This window comes from Dromiciops gliroides, chromosome X, assembly GCF_019393635.1.
Source record: "Dromiciops gliroides isolate mDroGli1 chromosome X, mDroGli1.pri, whole genome shotgun sequence".
Classification (NCBI taxonomy): Eukaryota; Metazoa; Chordata; class Mammalia; order Microbiotheria; family Microbiotheriidae; genus Dromiciops; species Dromiciops gliroides.
The window spans coordinates 24,671,939-24,695,889 of NC_057867.1; the positions used below are offsets into that span (position 1 = coordinate 24,671,939).

Genomic DNA, 23,951 nt, shown 5'->3' on the forward strand with positions numbered 1-23,951 from the left:
TAAGAGATCTTTGATAACTCTGGAGAAAGAAGTTTCAGCTAGATGATGGATGAGGTTTGAAGCTAGATTGCAAAGAGAAGTGGAAGCACAGATAATAGATGGCTTTTTCAAGAACTTTAGCCATGAAAGTAAAGTGAGATATCTCTATTTTCTCAGAGATATTTAGACAAAGCAGGACTCCTCTGATAAGTGTCACCGTAGAGTGAGCGCTGGGCCTGGGGTCAAGAAGACTTGAATTCAAATCCAGCCTCAGACCCTTACTTAACTATGTGACCTCAGGCAATATACATTACCTCTTTCTGCCTCAATTTCCCCATCTGTAAAATGGAGATGATAATAGTACCTACCTAAAAGGGCTATTGTGAGGATAAAGTGAAACATTACTTGGAAAACATTTTGCAAACCTTAATATACTATATAAATGCTAGATGTTGCTATCATCATGATCTTCCTCATCAGTATCTCCCTTATTCTGTATGTAAAGCACTGGACCCCTCATCTGGCCATTTCAAATTATTCATATTGGTTTACCTTCCTTAAGTTTCTCGAATTTCCTGTTTTCATTTCAATCATCACCTTTTTTGCAAAACAATATCCAGAAGAGACAAGAAATGGAATTCTATTTAAGATAAAACCAGAATGCATTAAATAATCTGGGAGTCACTCTAACGAGACACACGCAGGACGTACAAAACAATTTTTATAGAAATAAAAGACTGAAACAATTGAAGGGACAGTCTATGTCCCAGACTGGAGTATACTGCTATAGTAAACATGATATGCTAATCAAATTCCTCCAGAAATGTTCTAGAACTTCTATGCCAACAAAATTACCAAATACATATTCTCCAGAATTAGACAAAATCCAATCTGAGCTGAGTATTTGCTGATTGTCCTCTCTGTGCGAGAGAGGTGGTCCTGTGGATAGGGAGCTCGACTTAAGAAATAAATGGGAAGGCTTGGGCTCTGCTCCCAACTCTGAGAACTCTTAGCCACAGCATCAGGGCCAAGGTCATTGCACCTCTCCAGACCTCAGTTTGTTGCTGTCCTTTCTGATTCTGTCACCCAACACATAAGCTCTGTACCATCTGCATGCAATGGGGGCAGGCTGGAAGAGTTCCTAACTCATCTGACATGTTCTCCCAATCACAGATATTTCCTAGAAGGGGGTGCCTCCAAAAGAGCTGGATATGTGCCCTGCTACTCAGGAGAGACAGAATGCCTGGGGAAGCTTCCTGATAATGAACTGATAACGTTTTTCTGCCCTAGAACTTCTGGAAACGTGCTTCCAAGATGGATGTGGGGGGGGGTTATCCTGCCCCTAAAAGCAGAAAATGACAACTTGAGGGAGATGAACATGGTCAAGTAGTCTATACATGCCCAGGTGGACCCAAAAACGGAGTGTGTGGACCTCATGGTTACGGGTTTTTTTCCTGTTTGTTTGTTTTCTTTTCTGAGCACAGGTCAGCGACAAGTCATCCTGAAAATGGATTATTTTCAACAATAAGTAAGGAACCTCATGGGTAATCCTGAGTTTGAGAAATGAGCACCAGCCTTCCACAGGGAGGAGAGTTCCTTAACACATGCCTCAGAGAAGAAGATTCTACAACTTAAGGACTAAAGTTCTATGCCATGAGGGGCTAGAAGATCTAGACCATGTCAAGCCTCCACAGCATTGCTGAGTTTCTTTGATGATACAGGTCCAAGATAAATGGGGAATTTCTGGTTAGCAGTCCCACAAAGTGCCTTTGCCTTCTGAGGAAATCTAATGAGTATAATGGATTGAGTGTTTTATATTTCTGTATTTATTAGTGGGTCCTTCTATGCCCTTTGCAACATATGTATTTTCTGTTGTGGGTACAATAAAGGCTGTCCTATAGCCAAGATCCATATTGAATACTCAGTGCTTATGTGGGAGATGGTAGGCCTGATACCAACTTTGGAGGAAATGAGCAATATTTAAGCTTTGTTTTGAAAATCTTCCAGAACAAATTCTGGTGAAGTCATGAACCAAGAGACCCTAACCTTTTTGGATGAGGTCTCCAAGATTGGACCTGGGCTGATTTGAGTTTAGGCTAGAAGAGGGGAAGAGAACTGAGATTATAATGTTCCAAGTAATAAACTATAGAAATCTAGTGCTAATTTCATTCTTTTTTTTCTTCTAAAGAGGGGGATAAAAAGAAATATTAATGGTATTTTATAAAAGGAAAAAGAAGTAACATTCAAAACCATGAGTGTGAATGGAATAAATTTACATAAAATGAAAGAGGGCAGATCAGAATGGATCACAATAATAATAGCGGTTAACATTTATATAGCACTTACTACATGCCAGGCATTTCACTAAGCACTTTACAATTATTTTCTCATTTAATCCTGGAAGGTAGGTGCTATTATTATCCCCATTTCATACATGAGGAAACTGAGGCAAACAGAGGCAAAGTGCTCAGGGTCACAAAGTAATTTAAGGCTGGATTTAATCTCAGGTTTTCTTGACTCCAGATCCAGTGCTCTATTCACTGTGCCAAAGGGCTCCCCCAACTATCAGTTGTTGGTTCAACAGAAAGAATAGATGTGGACTGGGAGGGGATGAAGTAAAGAGAAGGAGAGAAGGATGCTCCTACCTAGAGAAAGCCCGGAAGAAGCATGATCTACTGGGATCCCATTCACTTCCTTTCTTTTCTTCAACAGGTTCCAGGAATTGGCCCATTTGCTTCTCCATTTAGATTACCCATCATTCACTGTTTCTCTTCTTCTCTGACCTAATGTAGAATTGAATCTGGACACTGCCCTTTAAGTTTTCTAAGGTTTTTTCTTGTTTTGTTTTGTTGGTTAAAAGGAAGAAGTAACAGGCAGGAAATAATGCTGCCTCCTATTTATTTCCCCACCTTCTCTTTTTTCATGTATATCCTGTAGGGTGTGATATAAATGTTAGGGCATTCTACACAGAGGATTCAAATCAAGTTAACTTATATCTTTTGAGGAAAAATACACTCAGATTATCCTGAGCATTTCACCACAGGAGTGAAGGCAGAGTAGAGAAGACTGGTGTGGGGTGTCCATGTGGGATGAGAGGGGGGTGGTGAAAAGCTAGGATGCTGCCAATGGAAAGAACAGCTGGCAGGAGAAGCAGTGGAGCATTTGTGAAGAAAGTAAACTATCTTTTCTCACTTCTGATAGCCCTGCTACCCAGGAGAGACAGAATGAGTCCTACTCTGGCCAAGGGCAAAAGTAAGGACTAGGAAGGAACAGAACCCAATCTCAGGCACAGCTGTCTGATGGCAAAAGGTGATATCAAGAAAATGTTGTTATGGCTACTGTGGCAAATGATTTGCCACACTGAGACCTTTTTTCCAACACCTTTAAAAAATCTTAACTTTTAGTTTCTCTGATTTTATCTCCTAAAATTAAGCCCCAAATGGGTTTCCACAGATAAAGTCTTTCATTGAAGAGAGACAGAGATAGATGTATACATACCAGAGACTGGAAACCTTCAGCTAGACTTTGGTCCTTAAGGGGGTTAACTGCACACATAGTCCCCTCCCTTTCCTAGCCTACCACCCATCTTAGCCCAAGGGATGGCAGTTATGAAGAGCCAGTGACCCTCCCTTGGCGCACTGACATCTCATTGTGGATGACTGACTAAGTCATTACATTGGAAAGAGGGAGAGGGGGAGCACAGGGAAGAGTTATTGACTCATGGCTATTGTGGATCTGAGCCTCACCCTTGGACTCAGGCCTATGAAAGGGAGCAGTCAGATCTAGGAGAGAGGTCAGAGATCCAGAGAGAGCTATGAGGCTAGATAGAGACCAGAGAGCATACTTAGGTCCCTGGGGGGAAGGAGAGAATGCCTTCTGAACAACCCTGACCTATAGGGGCCCACTCAATCATAGAGAGAGGGGCAGCCAGAGGCAGAAGTGGGGCGTTGACATCTAAAATGCCTGGCCACATATTCCTGGAGTTTTAAAGGAGGGAGACTTGTCCCAAACACTACAGAGTTTCTAGACTCTCTTTCTTAGGGAAAAAGGGGATTTGTTCTGTACTACACTGGGTACACTGGAGGCAGCAAGGTGGCTCACTGGATAGAGTGCTGGGCCTGGAATCAAGAAGACCTGAGTTCAGATCCGGCCTTAGACATTTACTAGCTGTGCGACCCTGGGCAAGTCACTTAACCTCTGTCTGCCTTAATCCACTGGAGAAGAAAATGGCAAACCACTCCAGTATCTTTGCCAAGAAAAATCCACGGACAGTATTGGTGTGATATGGTCTGCTGGGTCATAAAAAGTTGGATACGACTAAACAATAACAGTAACAGTCAGTTCCCAAACTCAGCCTTCTAGAGAGAATAATGGTTCCGCTTGAATTCCTGAACCTAGCATTCTGGAGAAAAGAGCAATCATGTGGCTCTGGAGCTGAAAGAACAGCCACGGATAGTGTGGAGGAACACGCTATTTATTGGACATTTGCCCTTTACTATTGCTACCTAGAATTACTTACATGGTCTGTGTAGGCCTGACAGTTGGGGGATTTCCTACTAATCAGCCTTTGGGGGACTGTGTTTCTAGCAATGTAAAGTACAATATTTCCTTTTGGGGGACTCCCAAACCATTGTTTATGACTCTAATATGGAGGACTGTAGTGGTTCCCAGAAGAAAGTGAAGGGTCATCTCTCGGTCCCCATTGTGTTTCCCTTCTGAGGGGAGCAGGAGGAATTTGAAGAACTCTATATAGGTCCTTGGAGGGAAGGATGGACTCACCAAAGAGGAAAGAAAAGCCATCTTGTTGTTCATGGGATCCTGTGATCTTCTGTGCAATTCTATTTGCTATCTGGGATATATTGTTAGCTTGAGTGCTAGCATGGAGGCTGAAGGGCATTTTTGCTCACATCTATAGAAGCCTTTGACACACATTGGCTGTATGACCCGAAGTAGCTCAACCTCTTTGTGCCCCAGGGACCTCTTGAAGACTAAAAGTTTCAGAACAGCTGCAGACCTGCACTGGCAGAGAGAGTTTCCTCATCTGGGAATTCCTGACACCACTGAAATCACAGATCCAGTCCCTATCCCTATCCCTATCTCTTAACCTACTCATAGAAACTTAAACTTGAGCTATATTCTGATATTCCCAGGAGACACCCTGGGTAGGGGGTATGCAAGCCAAAGGCTGATTAGTAGGAAATCCCCCAAGTTGTTTATGGCCCCAAACATTCCTTAAACACATGAAGTATTCTTTCATTAGAGTTTCACTGTTTTTGAACGTTGACTTAATTCTGGTTTTGAATTCATTTTGTCACTGGATTCCATTGTCTGGGGAAACTCGGTCCATGGAAAACCAGAGTTGAAGTTAGAGGCCACAGTTTGTACAACAAAAGCAGAATCAAAGAATTTGGGCACAGGGAAAGGGAGGGATTGGGCATTATATCTGTGGGAGAGGGCTAGAATTAGATCACAGCAAACCAAACACACTGCAGGGATGTAGTAATAGGGTTTTTTTAAAGTAATACAACAGAATTTGAGGGCAACACAAATATAACAATTATATCCTTGAATATTAATGAATCAAGTGAGTGACAGAATAGAATAGGAAAAAAAGGTGAAGCTACTGTTCAAGAATTACAAGAATCTAAGCAACAAATAATTAATATGTTTAAAATGTGCTTTTGGCCAGAGACAACCAATAGTTTGGGGTATCATGGTTAGGCCTTAAAACTGGAGAGGACTGCTGTATTTGCCAGCATAAGGCCACTACTATACAGGGCCTTTCTCCAAAAAGCTCCAAGGGAATTTTTCCATACAGCATTTCAAAGGCTTATAGATTTAAAACTGAATGACGTCTATGACATCATTTAGTCCAACCCCTTCATTTTAAAGATGGGGAAACCGCGGCCCCAAGAGGTTGAGTATTTTGCCCATGATCATTCAGGGAGCAAGTAGAAGTGACAGGATTCAAAGTCAGGTCCTCTGACTCCAAGTCCAGTGTACTGATCCATTGGCCCACATGACCTCCACTTCATTTATCTTCTTATTAAATGCAGAGGACAGATGGAACATCTGAGGCAGAGCCACACTAAGTGATTCACACTAAGTGCCACAACCAGTACCCTAATGGCCAGAGAGCCGGCTTCAGAAATCAGGACACGTACTAACTGTGTGACCTTGACTGGTCACTTACATCCTAACACTAAGCTACAGAGCAGGTGCAGATTTACATTGGTAGAGGGAGTAGCCTCAGCACAAGCTCATTCTACACAGAGGGAGTCACTGGTCTTTTAAAAAAAATGTGCATATTAATCGCTGTAGGATGTGAAAAATAACAGGAAATTCTTTTACTTCTTGCTTATTTAAGGAATTTTCTTCTTTTGAAATAATTTTGGAACATGATTTGCTCGAAATCCAAACAGAACAAAAAAATCCGATGTCATAGCGGATAGCTTTTCAGAGACGAGAGCCTTTTCACAACTTGAATGAAGCACTCAGGAGTCTGTTATTGTGTTTAGATGAAACAAAAGATATTAAGCTGCAATGAACTCTGGGTGCTGGGTGTGAAGGATCCCGCTGCCAGTCTTTGGAACCATTTCCTTCCCTAGTCCAGAGGTTTACCCTGCAACTTCAAAAGTAGCCACAAAGTAGAGAACCCAATCTTAGGAGATGAAATTAACAGCAACCGAATTGAAAAGTCTAATAGGGAAGAGGTGAGAATGTTTGTTATTGAAGGCAATAAATTTTGAGAACTCAGGAACATTCAGTCCTCAGTTCTCAAGTTAAATATTGAATCCAAGTTGCTCATGAAAATAAAACCAACAAAAAGGGCCCATTAAGAAGTACCATTTGCCAGAGCAAATGGGATTACAGTATCACAACAATTTAGACAATGTGAACCAATAGTCATCTATCCCTCTAAAGATAAGGCAGGTGGTGAAAGGGTTAGACAAAGTTTGACTCTGGCACTCACCTTGGCTGGAAGTCATCTCCCCCATTTCTGGCCTCCCTCCCATCACATTCTGTTTGTACAACGTTTACTACACTTTGCCATTCTACCTTGTATCACAGCCATTTGAACATGCCTTTATCTCCATGTACAGCAGCTCCAAGTTTCATGCAATGCCTTTTGCACATAGTAGCCACTGAGTATTTTCCGAAGAAAATTGACTTAAGAACTTTGACCAGTTACAAAGTATCAGATTCACTTTTTTTTAAACATAGAAGCAATTATTTTTAAAAAAGGGATTTTTACCTGGTAAGTGTGTACTCCCTGAGTCCTGAATGCAGGTTCATGGCAGAAAAAGTACCTATGCATCCACGTAATCGTTTATCTCGACCAATCTTCCACGTAACAAACAGCGGGCTGTGATGAGAAACAGAAAATACAGCTTATGGAAGTATTCAATTTGACTTTGCAAATATTTCCTGCATCCAACTCCTGATTCCTACTGTCACATAAGTTTCACATGCGGGCTCAGAAAAATTGTGTCGCAGTGTCCTCAGGAACCTTAACGAAGTGATGTACTGAAACCAAAAGATCAGACTCTGAGCTGGAAGAGACTTGGGGGGGGGGCACAGCTGTTTCCACCCATAGTTCAACAGCAATCACCTCCATAATGAGTGGTTATCCAGCTTTAGTCCAAAGGCCACCAGAGCTGAGGGAGCTGATACCACCTCTGCAGGCAGCTCACTGTACTTACAGACTACTAATAATTCACTTGAGATTGGTGGCCATGAACCTAGAAGACTGCCTGCTTCCCATCTCTAGTGGCCTACTGAAACTCTTTCTTAGCTGGAATCCCAGATCTTTTCTCTTTAGGCTTAAAGCCTTAGGTGTCCTTTATCCAGAGATCTCAATGCTAGAAATAGAAAAAGATAAAGCTAGAAGCAAGCTCTTCTGTCTCCCATATTCTACTATGAATCAGCAATTAATCAGCATTGACTGAACAACTACAATGCACCAAGAACCATGTGAGGCATTAAGGATATCAATACAAAGAATGAAACAATCCCCATCTCAAGCAAAACTCTATTACCCAGATAATAGTGGATGGCCTCAAGCCAGCACTGGGCCCTGTTGGCCCTGGGAGCAGACGACTAGGCCTCCCAAAGTTCCACTCTCAGAGACCAGACCTACTCCATCATGTTGAGTCCAATATAGGTTTCTCTCCCTAGACTCTTATTCTCCTATTTTTCTTAGCATCTGTCCCTGGTAGACTGACCTTAAGTCCACTTCCATAGGCTGAGCGATGGCATAGCACCTTAGAACCAAGCGACACTGGCCACCTATCCTTGCTCTGAGATACTGACACCCACTCACTTCCTTATCTCAAGGTCATAAGTTACTATTTAGGCCCTGGCCCCCAAGGATTGATCTAATAGGTTATAAATGTATATACTTATGTATATAAATGTATATACTTATGTATATAAATGTATATACTTATGAACAAAAAATACCGTATGAGGCATTTAATAACACCAACCAATTGATTCTCATTTCTACCTACCACTCCCACCCAGGAATCAGGCAGGGTTATCATGGTTTTGTGCAGAGCTACACAAATGTGCAGATTAAGGGGAGGTGTATGTAAAGTCCCATATATAGAAACAGCCCATCTATCTATAAACTGACAAATGCAACCATGGAGGAGAAAAAAAAGCTTGGTTCATGGCTTTAAAAAAAAGATATCAGCAAAAATCAAACACATTTAACAAGTTCAAAGTTGTAAATTTCTTTAAAACCCCAATTTTAAAGTGCTGTTTAGCAGTAATTAAAAACCATAAAATCAATTGAAATGATAGTACTACATGAATATGACTTTACATTCAAGAGATTTTTTTAAAGACATTGCATTGTATTTGGGTTTCTTTTAAGATTTTTCTCTGCATTTGGACAGGCACGATCTACTTTCTGCTCTGCACAGTGATGGGGCCGTTTGAAAGTTTCCTTCCTGAATATGGGCGGGTTTGTGTACACATGTGCTTTGAGACTGTTGGAATAAGGGAAATGACTAAAACTAAGTGGGTAAACCTTGGAAAGTTTCATGGAAAAAGTTAAGTCTTTAAAAGAGCTTGGAAAGAAGACAGAGGTATGATCTGGCAAAACCTCACACCCATCGAATTTATCCTGGACATTTCATCTCTGTGGGCCTCAGTTTCCTCTTCTGTAATATGAGGGGCATGGACCAGGTGATCTCTACCTCCCTTCTAGCTCGAAAATCTTTTATCTTAATCTTTTCCAGCCTGTGCCCCTTCTCTGTTTCCTCATCCTTCGGTACACCATAATATAGGCTAGGGCTAATAAATGAACAGGTTGAATAAAACCTTATAAATTCAGACTAAATAGGGTTAGTCTAAATGAATGGAAGTATAGAATTAAGGCAGCTTTTTGAAAATGCCATCTTGTTATTATTTATTTTATTTTTTTTAAAGTGAGGCAGTTGGGGTTAAGTGACTTGCCCAGGGTCACACAGCTAGTAAGTGTTAAGTGTCTGAGGCTGGATTTGAACTCAAGTCCTCCTGACTCCAGGGCCGGTGCTCTATCCACTGCACCACCTAGCTGCCCCATGCCATCTTGTTATTACAAGCACATGTCCTATGTAACATGTTAACAAATTATCTCCAAGTACAAGTTCTTCCAGAAATCTATTTTCATGACCACATCATAGATATACATTATTAGCAGGTCAATTTACATGAAAGCAATGTTAAAGTCTTTGAGAATTTTTAAAAAATAGATTATACATGTTCCCTGAAAACTTGTTTACCTCATTATTTCAACCTACCAATTAGTGACTAGGAATGTAATATTTCTCAATAAACTTCACACATGACTGAGGGTATTGTGTGTGTATATATATATATATATATATATATATATATATATATATACACAAAAAAGTTTTACAAATATGAAATGCATTAATTATTTAATCTCAGTTGTTAACATGGAAAGAAGAGGTCTATTCAGAAACAACTTTGTTATTTTAATCTCTACAACTTTTAGGAAATTTAAAAAGAAATGATACTGAAGTTGGTCTGCTTCTTATATTTCATGTCTGTAATGTTCTTAAGGTTGTATGGAATATAAAGCACGCTTCTGCACTCTAGAAATGAGCCTACCACCATCCTTCATAGCACTAATACTATGATCTGTCAAGAAATAGCTTTTTAGAAACCCAGAGTACATTTCAATCACTCCATACATAAAAATTATATTGAGGTCTAAAAAGTAAAGTTATTAACAGCAGGATAGAGTGCACCCCACCCCCCAAGACGACGACAATGGGCACGCCTTTTACAGAAAGCCAAACGTATAATGACATCTGAAAAATGACCAAGAAAAATATGCGATGGGAGAGGGCAGGACATGAAGGAAGAGGCAGCGTCAAGTCGTTCAACAGCCTGGAAGAGGGAATATGGAAAAAGGCATATGGAGACTGGACAGGTTGAACAGAGGGTGGATTGTAGAGGGTCCTGTATGTCTGAATGCTTCAATTCAGTTCAACAAATATTTATGATGGGCCTCCCGTGTGCCAGACACTGTGCTCAGCACTATGGGTACAAAGACACAAGTGAATCGGTCCCTGCTCTTAGTCAATCAACAAGTATTTTTAAAGCACCAAATGCATACCAAGACAAAAAAGATATGGCCCATGCCTCCAAGGAACTTGAGTTCCATCTAGGGCAACAACATGGACACAGATGAGCACAGATAAAAGACAAAGTGACCAGAAGGTGATGGGGGTGGGGGTGGGGCTGAGTCAGCTAGGGAAGGTGGTGAGGAAAGAGCTTAGGTGGTGACTCCGGAGCTGAGCCCTAAGGGCACCCGGGATTTTTAAGAGACAGAGGTGAGGAGGAAGCCTATGGCAAGCATGAAGGGCAGCCTCCTTGCAAAGGCAAGAAGACATAATGCAGAATGCTGTGTGTGAGGAATGTCAAGGAATAACGTGTCATCAGCCTGTAAAGGAAAAATAGAGCCAGAACATGAAGGTCTTTAAATGCCAAACAGAAGAATTTATATTTGATACCAGGGAGATAATAGGCACATTTGTGCTTTAAGAAGGTTACTCTGGCAGCTGTGTGGAGAACAGATAGGAAGGGGCCGGGTGCAGGGGCTACAGATAGAAACAACTAGAAGACAAAAGTATGAGCGGGGAGTCTGGGATCAAACCTGGTGGTGCCCTTGACAAAAAAAGGGAAGTTAGGAGGGAGGCTGAGATTTGGGGTTGGTTGGCTGGTTTTTACAAGGTGGGAAATGGTGTAGGAGGAGAGAAGAGAACACATTGTTTGGGACCTGTGGAGTTAAGATGCCTTAGGGAACATTCAGGCTGACATTTCTACTGTAGAACGCATTTCTATTTTACTTAGTGAGCAAGAGAGTCAATGAAGATTTCTGACAAAGGCATGAAGTGAGTGACTCAAGTCAGGGAGACCAATTAGCAAGTTATCACAATCATACAGGCAAAATGTAATGAGAGTCTGAAAAATAGTGATGAAAGTATGAGTGGAGAGATGAGAGGTAGACTCCACAGCCTTTGTCAACTGATAAGACAGGGAAGGTGAGTGTGAGCTAAGAATCTAGGATCACTCTAAGGTTATGAACATCAGTAATTAGGTGGATGATGGTACCCTCACTAGAAATAAGGAATGTTGGAAGAACTGTCAGTTTAGGGGAAAGATCATGAGTTCACTTTTGGTGTTAAGCATGGAATGCAGACAGGATAGCCAAATGAAGCTATCCAGTAGGCAGCTCAAAATACAACAGCAGAAATCCAGGGAAGGGGCAGAGATGGGACTTCCCTTGGCCCTGTCACTTCTCCAAACCATCATCTTGTCTTTTTTTTCTTCCCTTCAGTAAATTTCCAACAACTTGGTCGACATTAAGTGAATCCACTTCCTCGCCCCAATCCCTTGCAATCTGGCCTCCACAACAACAATCTAGTGACAGTTTTCTTCAAAATGACTTACTTAGACTTCCAGAACTTCTTCATTCCCAAGCCTTTATTCACTCCTTATTTTCCTCTACCCTTTCTGCAGCAGACAACACTAATGACCATCTCCTTTTGGCCACTGCTCTCTCTGGTGCTCGTACTTGTCAGACTGCACTGGATCATATTTCACCTTCTTTTCTCTTCCCCTGTGCCCCACTCCCGCCTGCCAATGTCTCTCTTTTTTTTCTATACTTCTGCCTTTGATGATCTTATCTATGCACTCATAAATATATCCATCACCTCTCAATCTCCTCCCTGAATTTTAATCCCATATCTATAAATCCCTTTCTGTAAATGTTCACATTTATGTGAACCTCAAACATGCCAAAACTGAATGTATATTCCCTTCTAAAACTTTTCCCTCCTTCAAACTTCCCCATTTCTTTTGAGAGACTCCTAACTGGATTTCCTATTTCTAGTCTTCCCTCTCTCCAACTCATCCTCCACAGAGCTGTCAAGGTAATCTTCCTGAGCCACAATTCTGACTATATCCTCCCTTTCTCCAAAATCTTCAGTGGCTTTCCATTACTTATGAGATAAAACACAAATCTGGCTCCTCTTCCCTTTTGGGCCTGATTTCATACTACTCCCTTTCACACTCCACCTTGCTAGTAAATTAGACTACTGGTTTTTAAACTCAAAATTCCATTTTTCACATGCCTACATTCTCAAAAGCCAACCTTTATGGCCTGGTGTGTCTTTCTGTCCTCCACCTCTCAGGATCTTTCCTTCCTTAAAGGCTTAGCTCAGGCACCAGGCCTTCCACCAAACCTTCACTCAAAGCCTGCTCTATCTTCAGTGGACTAAACTTATTTGTGTGTGTGTTCTGTCCCCCTTGTAGAATGTAAGGTCCTTGAGGGCAAGGTCTAGTTCATTTTGCTCTTGCCCTCTCTAGCACCTGCCACTGTAGTAGTACACAAGAGGCGCTGAATAACTGTTTGGTAATCTACATTACTGAATCAAAGGAGAACGTCATACTGATCATTCAGTCTCCAAAGCTCAGAGTCATTTATTCTTTTTTTTTTTTTTTAGTGAGGCAATTGGGGTTAAGTGACTTGCCCAGGGTCACACAGCTAGTAAGTGTCAAGTGTCTGAGGCTGGATTTGAACTCAGGTACTCCTGAATCCAGGGCTGGTGCTCTATCCACTGCGCCACCTAACTGCCCCCAGAGTCATTTATTCTTGTAAATCCCTCTCCTTCACCCTTCATGCTCAGTCCTAGTGAGTCTACCTCTACAAAAGCTCTTGTATCTCATCTCTCCCCTCCTCTTCCACAGGAACTATTCTACTGCAGGTCCTCAACAACTCTCACCTAGACTATTCCATCTCTCCACCCCAAGCCCTCCTCCTTCAGCTACCATATTGATCTTCCTGATACACAGGTTTAACCATATTAATCACAAAACTAAAAAACTTCCAGTGACTCCATACTATATAAGCAATGAATCCTTACCCTGGCACTGAAGGCCTTGAAGAATAGTATAATGTGTCTTTCCAAGCATATTTCCTACTGCTTCCCTCCACATACTTGGCTTTCTAGTCTAGATCAAATGGATCTTAGCTCTTTCCCAGTTTTGTCCCCTTGTTTCTATGTATTTGCTCAGGCCTGAGACACGCTCCTTCTACATTTCAATCTATTAAAATATTTTTATTCTTGTCTACCCAAAGACCCAAACAAAGGCCCCTATGGAATGCATTTCCTTAAAGAAAATGCAACTTAGTGAGAGGTAACAGAAGGAAGGCTGTACTGGATTTTTACCTTTAACAGTGTTGGGCAGCTCTGCTGCCTCTCGGGGTGGCCAGCTGTGAGGGTATCGTGGTGACTGTGCATATTGCTCTGGCTTTCCTCACTTGATGTGATTCCATATAAATCTCCTTTCTCTCTGAATTGTTCATTTTCATCATTTCTCATGACACAGTACTATTCTATAAGTCACCATTACACCTCCCCAATTGTTGGACACATCTTCTTTCTAGTTTTATGTCACACATGATGCTACTAGGAATATTTATGAGTATATCATTCTTTTCTCACTGTCAATAGCCTCCTTAGGGTATATTCCTGGTAGTAATAAGACTCTCTAGGTCAAAAGGAATAAACAATTCCAAAACTTTGCTTGCATAATTCCAAATTTGTTTCCAGAACTGTTGAACTAATTCAATGTTCCACCAGCTATGAATGATCATACTTGTCCTCCCACTGCCCCTCCAAAATGAGTTTTCCCTTTCCTAACTTGAAGAGCCCAAGGGAAAACCAACATTTAAAGTGTGCAGTGGATCAAATAAGGATATATACGTAATATGTTTTACAAGCCGTAACCTGTTATTTAAATGTGAGCTATTGTCTACTGATGATATTAAACTTTCTAAGGGAATTAAGTTTGTATTTCTTTTGAAAGGGGCTCATTCCTTGGTGACTTGTCCATTAGGGAAAGAATCACATTTCATCTTATCCATTTGTATAAATTTCCTAAGGATTTTGGATGTGAGATTTTTATCAGATACACGTAAGATAAAGATTGTTTTTTCCCCCAACAACAATCTTCTGGTTGTGGTGTATGTTTTATTTATTCAAAAGCTTTGAAAATGTATACAAGTGAGATGGTCTGGTTTGTCCTTTATGAACTCTTCTTTCCTATAAATGGTTACACTTCCCCCATGCATAGCTATAAAAGCTATAACCTTCCATTACGCTATAATTTTAAAGATGTTGCATTGTTACGTTACATTTGAAATTTATTCTAGTATATGGAGTAAGACAAGGGTTCTTTACCTAGAACCTATAAGCGTGGTTTTTTAAAAAGATATAAATTATAACTGCTTTTTACATAATTGGTTTCCTTTGTAATTCTATGTATTATATGCATTTCAAAACATTATTTTGAGAAGGGGTCCATAGGCTTCACCAGAGAGACCTCCAAAGGTGTCTATGACACACACACACACACACACACACACACACACACAAAGAGGTTTAAGAACCCTTGGTATTACAAAATGTCAATCTAAACCTATTATTTGCCAGAATATTTTCTGGTTATTTCTGTAACAACTGTTACAGTTGCTAAAGAAAATATCACAGAATTTCAAAGTCAGAAGGGACTACTACAGTCATTGATTTCAGTCCATATCTGAGTAAAAATTCCTTCCACAACATATCCACTAAGTGAGATCTAACCTTTCTCTGAAGAGTTCCAAGGAGGGGAAACCCTTTACCTCTCCCAAAGCCACCTATTCCCCTTTTGCTTAGCATTTACTAGTTTGAAGTTTCTCCTTACACCAAATTTGCCTTTTTGTAATTTGTAATTTTGTAGGTTTTTTGTAATTCATTTCTGCAATTTTCTCTTCTTGCCCTCTAGGGGCAAACAGACTAAATTGAAGTCCCTTCTCACAGGAGAGCCATTCTAGTATCAGAATGTGATTAGCATTACTCCAGGCCTCCTCCCAAGTCTTCTCCAAGATAAACACCCCCAGTTCCTCCCACTAGTTCTCAATATAATCTGAGTTTGAGGCCTTTCTTGTTGCTCTCTTCTTCATAGCTGGTGTCCTCCTTAAATTATTGCCCACTGAACTGAAGAGTCCCAGGTAGGTCCAACCCAGGCAGATAATAGAAGAATAAGTAAGTCCCTCTTTATTAGGGGAAGTTCCACCTCTAAATGGAGTAATGAAATGGCATTTGCTTTCTTGAGGTCCTTCCCCAGTGGTACAGGCGCTGAACTGAAATAAACATTAGACTGCTATGTGTATCTGTTTCTGGGTCTTGCTTATTTAGTCCATGCCACTGATCAAATTTTCTTTCATTTACATAGTTTTGGTAATTACTCCTTTGTAATATATTCTCTGGGGCAGCTAGGTGGCACAGCAGATAGAGCACTGGGCCTGGAGTCGTGAAGACTCATCTTCCTAAATTCAAATCTGGCCTCAGACATTTACTAGCTGTGTGACCCTGGGCAAGTCACTTCACCCTGTTTGCCTCAGTTTCCTCATATGTCAAAGAAGCTGGAGAAGGAAATGACAAACCACTCCAGTATCTCTGCCAAGAAAACCCCAAATGGAGTCACAAAGAGTTGGAAACAACAAAAATATAAAGAACAATTTTCTAATCTGGTCAAAAAGATTTGGTTTGCTTCCTACCTGCCCCCCGCCCAACTTATTTTAACTTTAATTTTGCTGCTGTTGTTATTACAGATAGCATTTCACTGGTTTAAGAAATTTCCAGTGTGAAAACTCTCTCTTGTGCTACAGACTAGACATTTGTTACTTAAAAAGATGGTTGGTACGGCCAAAGGGCCATAAAACATGCATACTTTGACCTAATAATACCATTTACTAGGTCAGTATCCAAAAAGAGATAAAAACAAAAAAGTTAAAGGACTTATACAAACAAAAATATTTATGACAGCCCTTTTATGGTCCTTTTAAAACTTAGATTTCAAAGAAAATGAATTTTGTTCAAAACCAAAGATATAAGATGTGTATGACATAATTCACGACAGGTTTATCTATGCCATTCATTTTAAAGCTCCTCACAAACATATATGTTATTTTATCTTTTTCCTCCGTGTATGACACAAACAAGATTCATATTTAGGAAGAAGTTAGAAAACAAAAACTCAAAGGTACCATGTATGATATGGTAGAAAGTATTCTAGATCTGGAGTAAAAGTAGTAAGAGTTCGAATCCAAGCTTTGCTAGTTTACTAGTTGTATGAATATGGGCAAGTCACTTATGTCTGTCAGCCGCATTATCTCTAAAATTATTAGACTAGACCTCTAATAAGAGGTCTAAATCTATGATTCTTTTGAATTTGGAAAAAACTGTTTTCCAGTTCTATTTACAAAAGTATTCCAAGGTTACTTGACATGCTAATTCCAAGATATTTATTGCAATAATCTAGTGGAATTTCTTTATTCCTTCCTCAAAGTGACAGGATACAAAAATCTTTTTTTTCCTTTTCCTTTTTCTTCAAAAAATCCTCTGTTATGAGAAATGACTCTGAGAAGGTTAAGGGAGGGGCAGTGGGGAAATCAAGGCAATATAAAAACAAATTCAATAAAAACATTTTTTTAAATAAAAGAAAGTAGTCAAACAAGCACAGTAGCCCAGTGTTTGACAAACCCAAAGATCTCAACTAATGGGGTAAGAACTCGCTATTCAAGTTGTGAAAACTGGAAAGCAATCAGGTAGATACTAGGTCTAGACCAAGGTCTCACACCATGTATCAAGATAAGCTCCAAACAGATACCTGACTTAGACCTAAAGAATGACATAATAAATTAGAGGAGCAAGGAAGAAATTGCCTGTCAGATTTATGGAGAGGGGAAATTTGAGACCAAACAAGGGATAGAGAGAATAAGAGAAAGTAAAAATGGACAATTCTGACTATATAATATTAAGAGGTTTTTTGCACAAACAAAATCAATGCAGCAAAAATTGTGGGTAACCAGGGGAAAAATCTTTGCAACAAGTTTTCTGATAAAAGTCTCATTCTAAGATATATAGGAAAATACATCAAATTTACGAGGATAAGAGCCATTCCCCAATTGATAAATGGTCAAAGAATATGAGCAGAGTTGTCAGAGGAAGAAACCCCAAGCTATCAATAGTTATATGAAAAAAAATGCTCTAAATCATTAACAATTAGAGAAAAACAAATTAAAACAATTCTGAGTTTCCACCTCATACCCATTCAGATTGGCAATATTTATACAAAAAGACAATGAAAAATGCAGATGGGGCTATGGCAAAACAAGTACTTTAATGCATGATTCCAAAGGTCTGATGATGGATTCAGAGTGCAGACTAAGATGTATTTGTTTTGGACATGGCCAATGTGGGAATGTTTTGCTTGACTATTACATGTTTGTAACAGGGGGTTTGTTTTTCTTTCTTTCTCAATGGGAGCGGCGGGGGGAGGGGGGGTGGGGAGGAAGGGGGAAGAGAAGGTAGATTTTCAATGACTGAAAAAATAAATTTAATTAAAAATAAAAGGAATGGGTAAAGAAAAAAGAGGTGAAATTCTATTTCTGTGGCTATATTTTATATATTAGTACTTTACTGAAGACAAAAATCATCTCTTTTTGTTCATTTTCTAAGGTTCTCTTAAGTAAACTATCATCATCTGTAAAGCGATCATTTGCCTCCTCTTTACCTATATATGTTTATTTAACTTTTTTTTCCGATTGCTATAACCAACATATTTAGAATGAGATCAAATAATAGTGGAGACAATGGGCATCTTGCTTTACCTTTCATTATACAGTCAAAGCTTCCACTATTTGCTTCACCATTACAAGTAATGTTAGCTTAGTTTCAAATATCTACTTTGGGGGGGGGGGCGGGCAATGAGGGTTGTGACTTACCCAGGGTCACACGGCTAGTAAGCGTCAAGTGTCCAAGGCCCCGTAAATATCTACTTTTTATGATAATTAGGAAAAGGTCCTATTCTCTTGCTCTTTGGCATTATAAAAACAAATTGATATAATTTTCTTGAAAGCTCTTTCTAGAATCTATTGCTATAATCATGATTTTTAAAATTATTCTTGCAATGGCTGACAAGATGTTTAGTTTTTTTAATGTTGAGCCATCATTGCTAGTATAAATCCAACCTGGTCAAAGTAAATACTTAAGAATAATAAATTGCTGGGGGGTTTTCACTAATATTCCATTTAATAATTTTGCATCAGTATTTCAGCAGTGAAATCTGTCTAGAGTTTTCTCTCTGCTTGACCTTTCCCTTGTTTCGTTATCGGGATCATATCTGTCTCATAGAATGAATGGAGGAAGTAGTCACCTTTCTTTGCTTTTGTGAATATTTTATAGATCATGGGAGTTGTTTTATCATTCAGTGTTTGATAAAATAAACTTATCCATCTGGACAAATTTTCTTGGGTGGGTTTTTTTTGGGAAGCGTTTGTGGTTAAGTGACTTGCCCAGGGTCACATAGCTAGTAAGTGTCTGATGCCAGATTCTAACTCATGTCCTACTGACCCCAGGGTCAGTACTCTATCCACTGCACCACCTAGCTACTGGATAAATTTTCTTTCACAAGGAGGAGGGAGATGTCATTCAAATCCAGTGGTAACAGTTGTTTTTCTTTTCTTTTATTTCCAAGTACTTTGCACAACCTACAAAAGCTCTTATCTTCCCAGCTGTCAGTGATTCTCCCCACTTCATTACCTTCTATTTGCTTTATATTTATCTGAATAAATGTTATTCATTTCATTAAAATGTAAACTCTGTAAAGGAGTTGTTCATTTATAAAATGTACCATTGTACCTCTTACATCTATCACAATGCCCGCCACATAAGAGGTACCTAAGCAATCTTGTTGAATTGAACTCAAAATCGAGCCATGATGGAAAAAAGATGCCCTTCCTTCATCTGCAAACTTAGGAGTTTAAGGAACTTTGACCTATTGAGGAGTAAGAGTCTGTTTAAATCATTATAAGTGGACATTTCACCCCAAAGCACCAGAATTCTGATTACCCATAATGTCTAAGGTTTGGTTCCATACACAACTGAAGAAACTCCCTCCCTTTTGGTAGGAAAGCAGGGGACTACAGGTACAGCCTGCTGCCAATGAAGCTGCTATGTAGGTTTGTTTTCTCAAATAATTTTTTTTATTTTAAGTGGGAGTTCTATGGTTATTAGAAAATGAGAGTGGTGTGTGTGTGTGGGGGGGACATCATTAAAAAAACCTTATGACTTAATGGAAGGTAATCATGCAGTCGACAACATTCAGTACACACAAAGAACAGTACCAGGAACTATGAGGAGGTACAGAAAAAATAGCAAAGTAATTGTCCTTGAATAATTTATAATCTAGAGGCAAAGAAAACACAAACACACATGAAAGACATTAATAGAGGCAAGTAGCTATATTAAAACAATTCTATCTTTATGCAAACGGTGTGTTTCCCTTCAAAGTTACAGGTGAATCAGATCTTTCATAAAAACAAATTCTCTTTCCATAGCCCCAAAGAATTCAAGCGCTTGTTCTATGACCCTGGGCAAGTCACTTAACCCTCATTGCCCCACCAAAAAAAACCCAACCCCCAATAAATAAGAATTCAAGCGGAAGAAGGGAGGTTGGAGAAAATTCAGCCCAACACGTACAAGGAGAACAAGAATCCCCCTGTCTCAGAGTTCTGCTTGAAGACTCCCTCCCAAAGCAGTCCATTCCACTCTTGGATAGGTCTGCCTCATTACTCGGAAAGCTTGACAACCTCAAGCCTAAGCTTTTCTTCTTGAAACCCCCACTTAACGCTTCTAGTCTTGCCCTCTTGGGCCAAAGAGAACAAATCTATTCCTTCTTCTAAGTGAAAATCCTTCCGATGCTTCCATTTGGCTGTCATGGCTGTCTGCCCCAAAGTTGAGTTTGCAGTCCATTAAAACCCCCAGATTTTATTCAGCTGAACTGCTTCTCCTATGTTGGAGAGATCCTTTTTCCAAAAGTACTGAAGCCTTTTTCCTTTTATACCTCTGTCATTTCCTGACATGCACACAGTTGAACCTTCCCTTGTAACAAAGAAAAAACATCTAAGCAAAACCAACCGATAAAAGGACCATACCTGAGAGCACATGAACATTCTGCCCACATATTCCCCCATGAGTACAGCTGTTTTACAGTATTTCCATTTATATTACTGTAGTAATTACACATACCATTCTCCTGCTTCTGCACACCCCATGTTGCATTAGTTCATACGAGACATTCCACATAGAATGCTGATTTTTTAACTCAATTTTCAAAATGTACGTGTGTTTTTATAGCATTTGATCTTAGATTCATCTCAATCTTACCTGTCAAGATATTTTTGGATCCTGACTGTAATCTACCATGCTGGCTACCCCTCCAAGTTTCTTAACATCTTCCAATTTGACAAGGATTTAATCTCTATCTTTTATCCAAGCCACTGATTTTAAAAAAATAACCCACAGACCAACAGATCCCCTAGGCATTCTACTAGAGACACCAGCCCATTAATGACTAACTAATATCTGGGTGGAGCAGTTCTGTTATTGTTTATTGATCATCTCTCCACCTTTTCCACAAAAAAGACTGGAGACTGGCAAATGCTTTGTTTAAATCCAAGTATACTGGATCTACATCATTATCCTGGTCTATCAGTCTATATCTGGTTAAAAAAGTAAAAGAGGTTGAAGGACTGGCGCCTGATGAAGTCATGTGGGTCCTGGGTAATCACAACTTTCTTATTTAGGGGTTCATGAACCATCTTTTTATGACATGTTCGTCAGTAGTCAAAGTCAAGCTCACTAGAGCATAATTCTGAGGCCCCAGTCTCTGCCCTTTTTTGAAAATTCAGACATTGGCCCTGCTCTGGTCCTACAGCATTCTTCCATTTCTCCCTTTTCTCCATCATCTTTCAGAGCGTACTGACTGAATCAACAATCTCATCAGATACTTCTTAATCTGGTAATCTGGAATGTAGTCCACACAAGGCTGGTGACTTGAATATGATGAGGGCAGCTAAGCAAAGCCGGAAATCTCCCTGCTTATCTTGAGTTTCTACTCCTTCTTAAAGCCTTTTGTTCCATTATTCCCAATCTAAAGATAAATCTCCTTGAAAGAATTGATTAACATGGACTCTTTAACTCCATGCTCATCCCATATATTCCAAACCTTCTTTGATCTTCCTGAGCTACAAAATAACCCTTTCTGTGGTCCTTTGCATTCATTGCCAGCATTATCCCATTGCAGAATGTAGTGGGATAGGTGTACTCTTTTGTAGTGATTATTTTCCCTACCTTTGCTTTTATAATTTAATCATGTCTTACTTCAAATCTAAATTTCTCAAAATAAAGAAAACAAAGCCCAAGGTAGTAGAATTTGAGACAGAACTGAAAGGGGCCACAGGAATAAAAAGCATTTTGCTTATTTATTGGTTGCAAATTCACTTGTTTTTATTTTCTTAATGCTGTGTTTTATTTAAGACTATTGCCAAGAGCTTATGGCAAGACCCCCAAGTGAGAGACTGAATCTAAGACCAACTCCCCCTCACACTATGTCAAAACAATAAAAAAGATGGGGAAAGTATCTATAAGGTGGTCACCCCAGAACAAAGAGGGAAGGACCCGCCTATTGGCTTCCAAAATCATTCTTTATTCTCATGAGTTGGTTACAATCCTGGTTTCTCACTCCCCTCTTTGAGCTCCACAGAGTGGCAAGTGTAGTTAGTATCTAAGGCAAGAAGCTACAGGGGTCCCGGCTAAGAGCCATCACCAACTACTCTGATGCCAGTCACTGCCTCTCAGAGATTCTCCTGAGCAGTGATGCACCTGGACCAAGCTGAATTAGGAAATTCACAGAGCCCTGGTGACATGGACAAGAGAGAAGAGCCAGCCTTGAAGGAAAGAAAAGCTCTGAAAGGAATGGAGAAGAAGGGGCTTTTGACAAGAAAGCTCATTCAGAGATTGTGAATCAGCCGAGCTCCCCCTTGGGAACTAAAGAGAATGAGCTAAAAACAACTAAAAGAAGGAAAAGGGAGGGAAGGAAGACCTCCTCTAAGAGGAAAAATAGCTGAGAGGCTGAGGAAATAAGCAAGCAAATATACTCATAAAATGAAGAAATAATATGGGGTAAGAGAATGCAAAGATCAAAAGCCCAGAAGAGAATAAATCAGCAATAACTAGAAAACGGACCTTTAAAAAAAGAGAATAAAAATGGCCACAGAACTGGGCAGAGAGCCTAATAAAAGAATGCAAAGATGAGATAAGGAATAGTAATATTGCTCTTAACCAAAAACACAAAAGCAGATGCCTTACGAGAAGAAGCTAGAAAACCTTAAAGCAGAGTGGAAATAGAGGAAACAAAACTCTGAAATTCACTGATAAAGAAATAGAAGAGCAAAGTCAAAAGAAAACAAAATTGCAGAAACTTGTGAAATCATAGTATCTCAGATTCAGAGTGAAAAGGGATCTCTAGATATCAGCAATTTAAAAAATCGACCAGGAAAACAGAGCTCAGAGAAATAATCTGAGAATCACAGACAGATATGATGAAATAAAAAAAAATATGAAGACCACATTTCAAGAAATCATAAAAGTGTCTGTAAGCATTCAAACCAAAGGGCAAAGTACAGATTAATAGAATCCACAGGCCATTACTGGAGAGGACAAACAGAAATGTAAATGTTAAGTTCCAGAGCTTCCAGGTCAAAGAGAAAATGTTGCAAGCAGATAGGAAGAATCAGATATTATACCAGAGAATTCCAGTCAGATTATGCACCACGAAAGAAACGGCTGGAATTATTCACTAAAAAGCAAAGGAAAACATCTTATGTCCAAAGAAGAATGTGTCCCACAAAGCTGAATATATTCTACAAGAAAAAAAATTGGACTTTTAAAATAATTGATTGGGGCAGCTAGGTGGCACAGTGGATAGAGCACCGGCCCTGGAGTCAGGAGGACCTGAGTTCAAATCCGGCCTCAGACACTTAACACTTACTAGCTGTGTGACTCTGGGCAAGTCACTTAACCCCAATTGCCTCACAAAAATAAAAAAAATAAAAATAAAAAATAAAATAAAATAATTGATAAATTCCAAGCATTTCTATTTAGTAAAAGAGAGCTACAACTTTTGAAATGAAAATGTAGTAGCCAAATACATTTTTAAAAAGAATACACATATGAGGGGCAACTAGGTGGCGCAGTGGATAAAGCACCAGCCCTGGATTCAGGAGTTCCTGAGTTCAAATCCAGCCTCAGACACTTGACACTTATTAGCTGTGTGACCCTGAGCAAGTCACTTAACCCTCATTGCCCCGCAAAAAAAAAAAAAGAAAAAAGAAAAAAAAAAAAGAAATACAGTCATAAGAAAAAAATTTTTTAACAAAGTTCATGGCCTCCAGGTTAATAACCCCTGCACTAGAGTATTACAACGATAATGGTTTATACTTGAACTCTAGAGTATGAATCATCAAATTAATTATGAATTCATAGCTTCAATAA

The 23,951-nt window shown here is 39.6% G+C and overlaps 1 protein-coding gene across 1 annotated transcript in view; it reads right to left on the reverse strand.

Annotated features, from left to right (window-relative positions):
• AMMECR1 (AMMECR nuclear protein 1) overlaps window positions 1-23,951 on the reverse strand; it is a 126,706-nt gene that overhangs the window by 64,514 nt on the left and 38,241 nt on the right. The window contains exon 2 of the mRNA XM_043974867.1: window positions 7,235-7,345. Within this exon, the coding sequence (XP_043830802.1) occupies window positions 7,235-7,345 (111 nt within the window). The remainder of the gene's footprint in view (window positions 1-7,234; window positions 7,346-23,951) is intronic.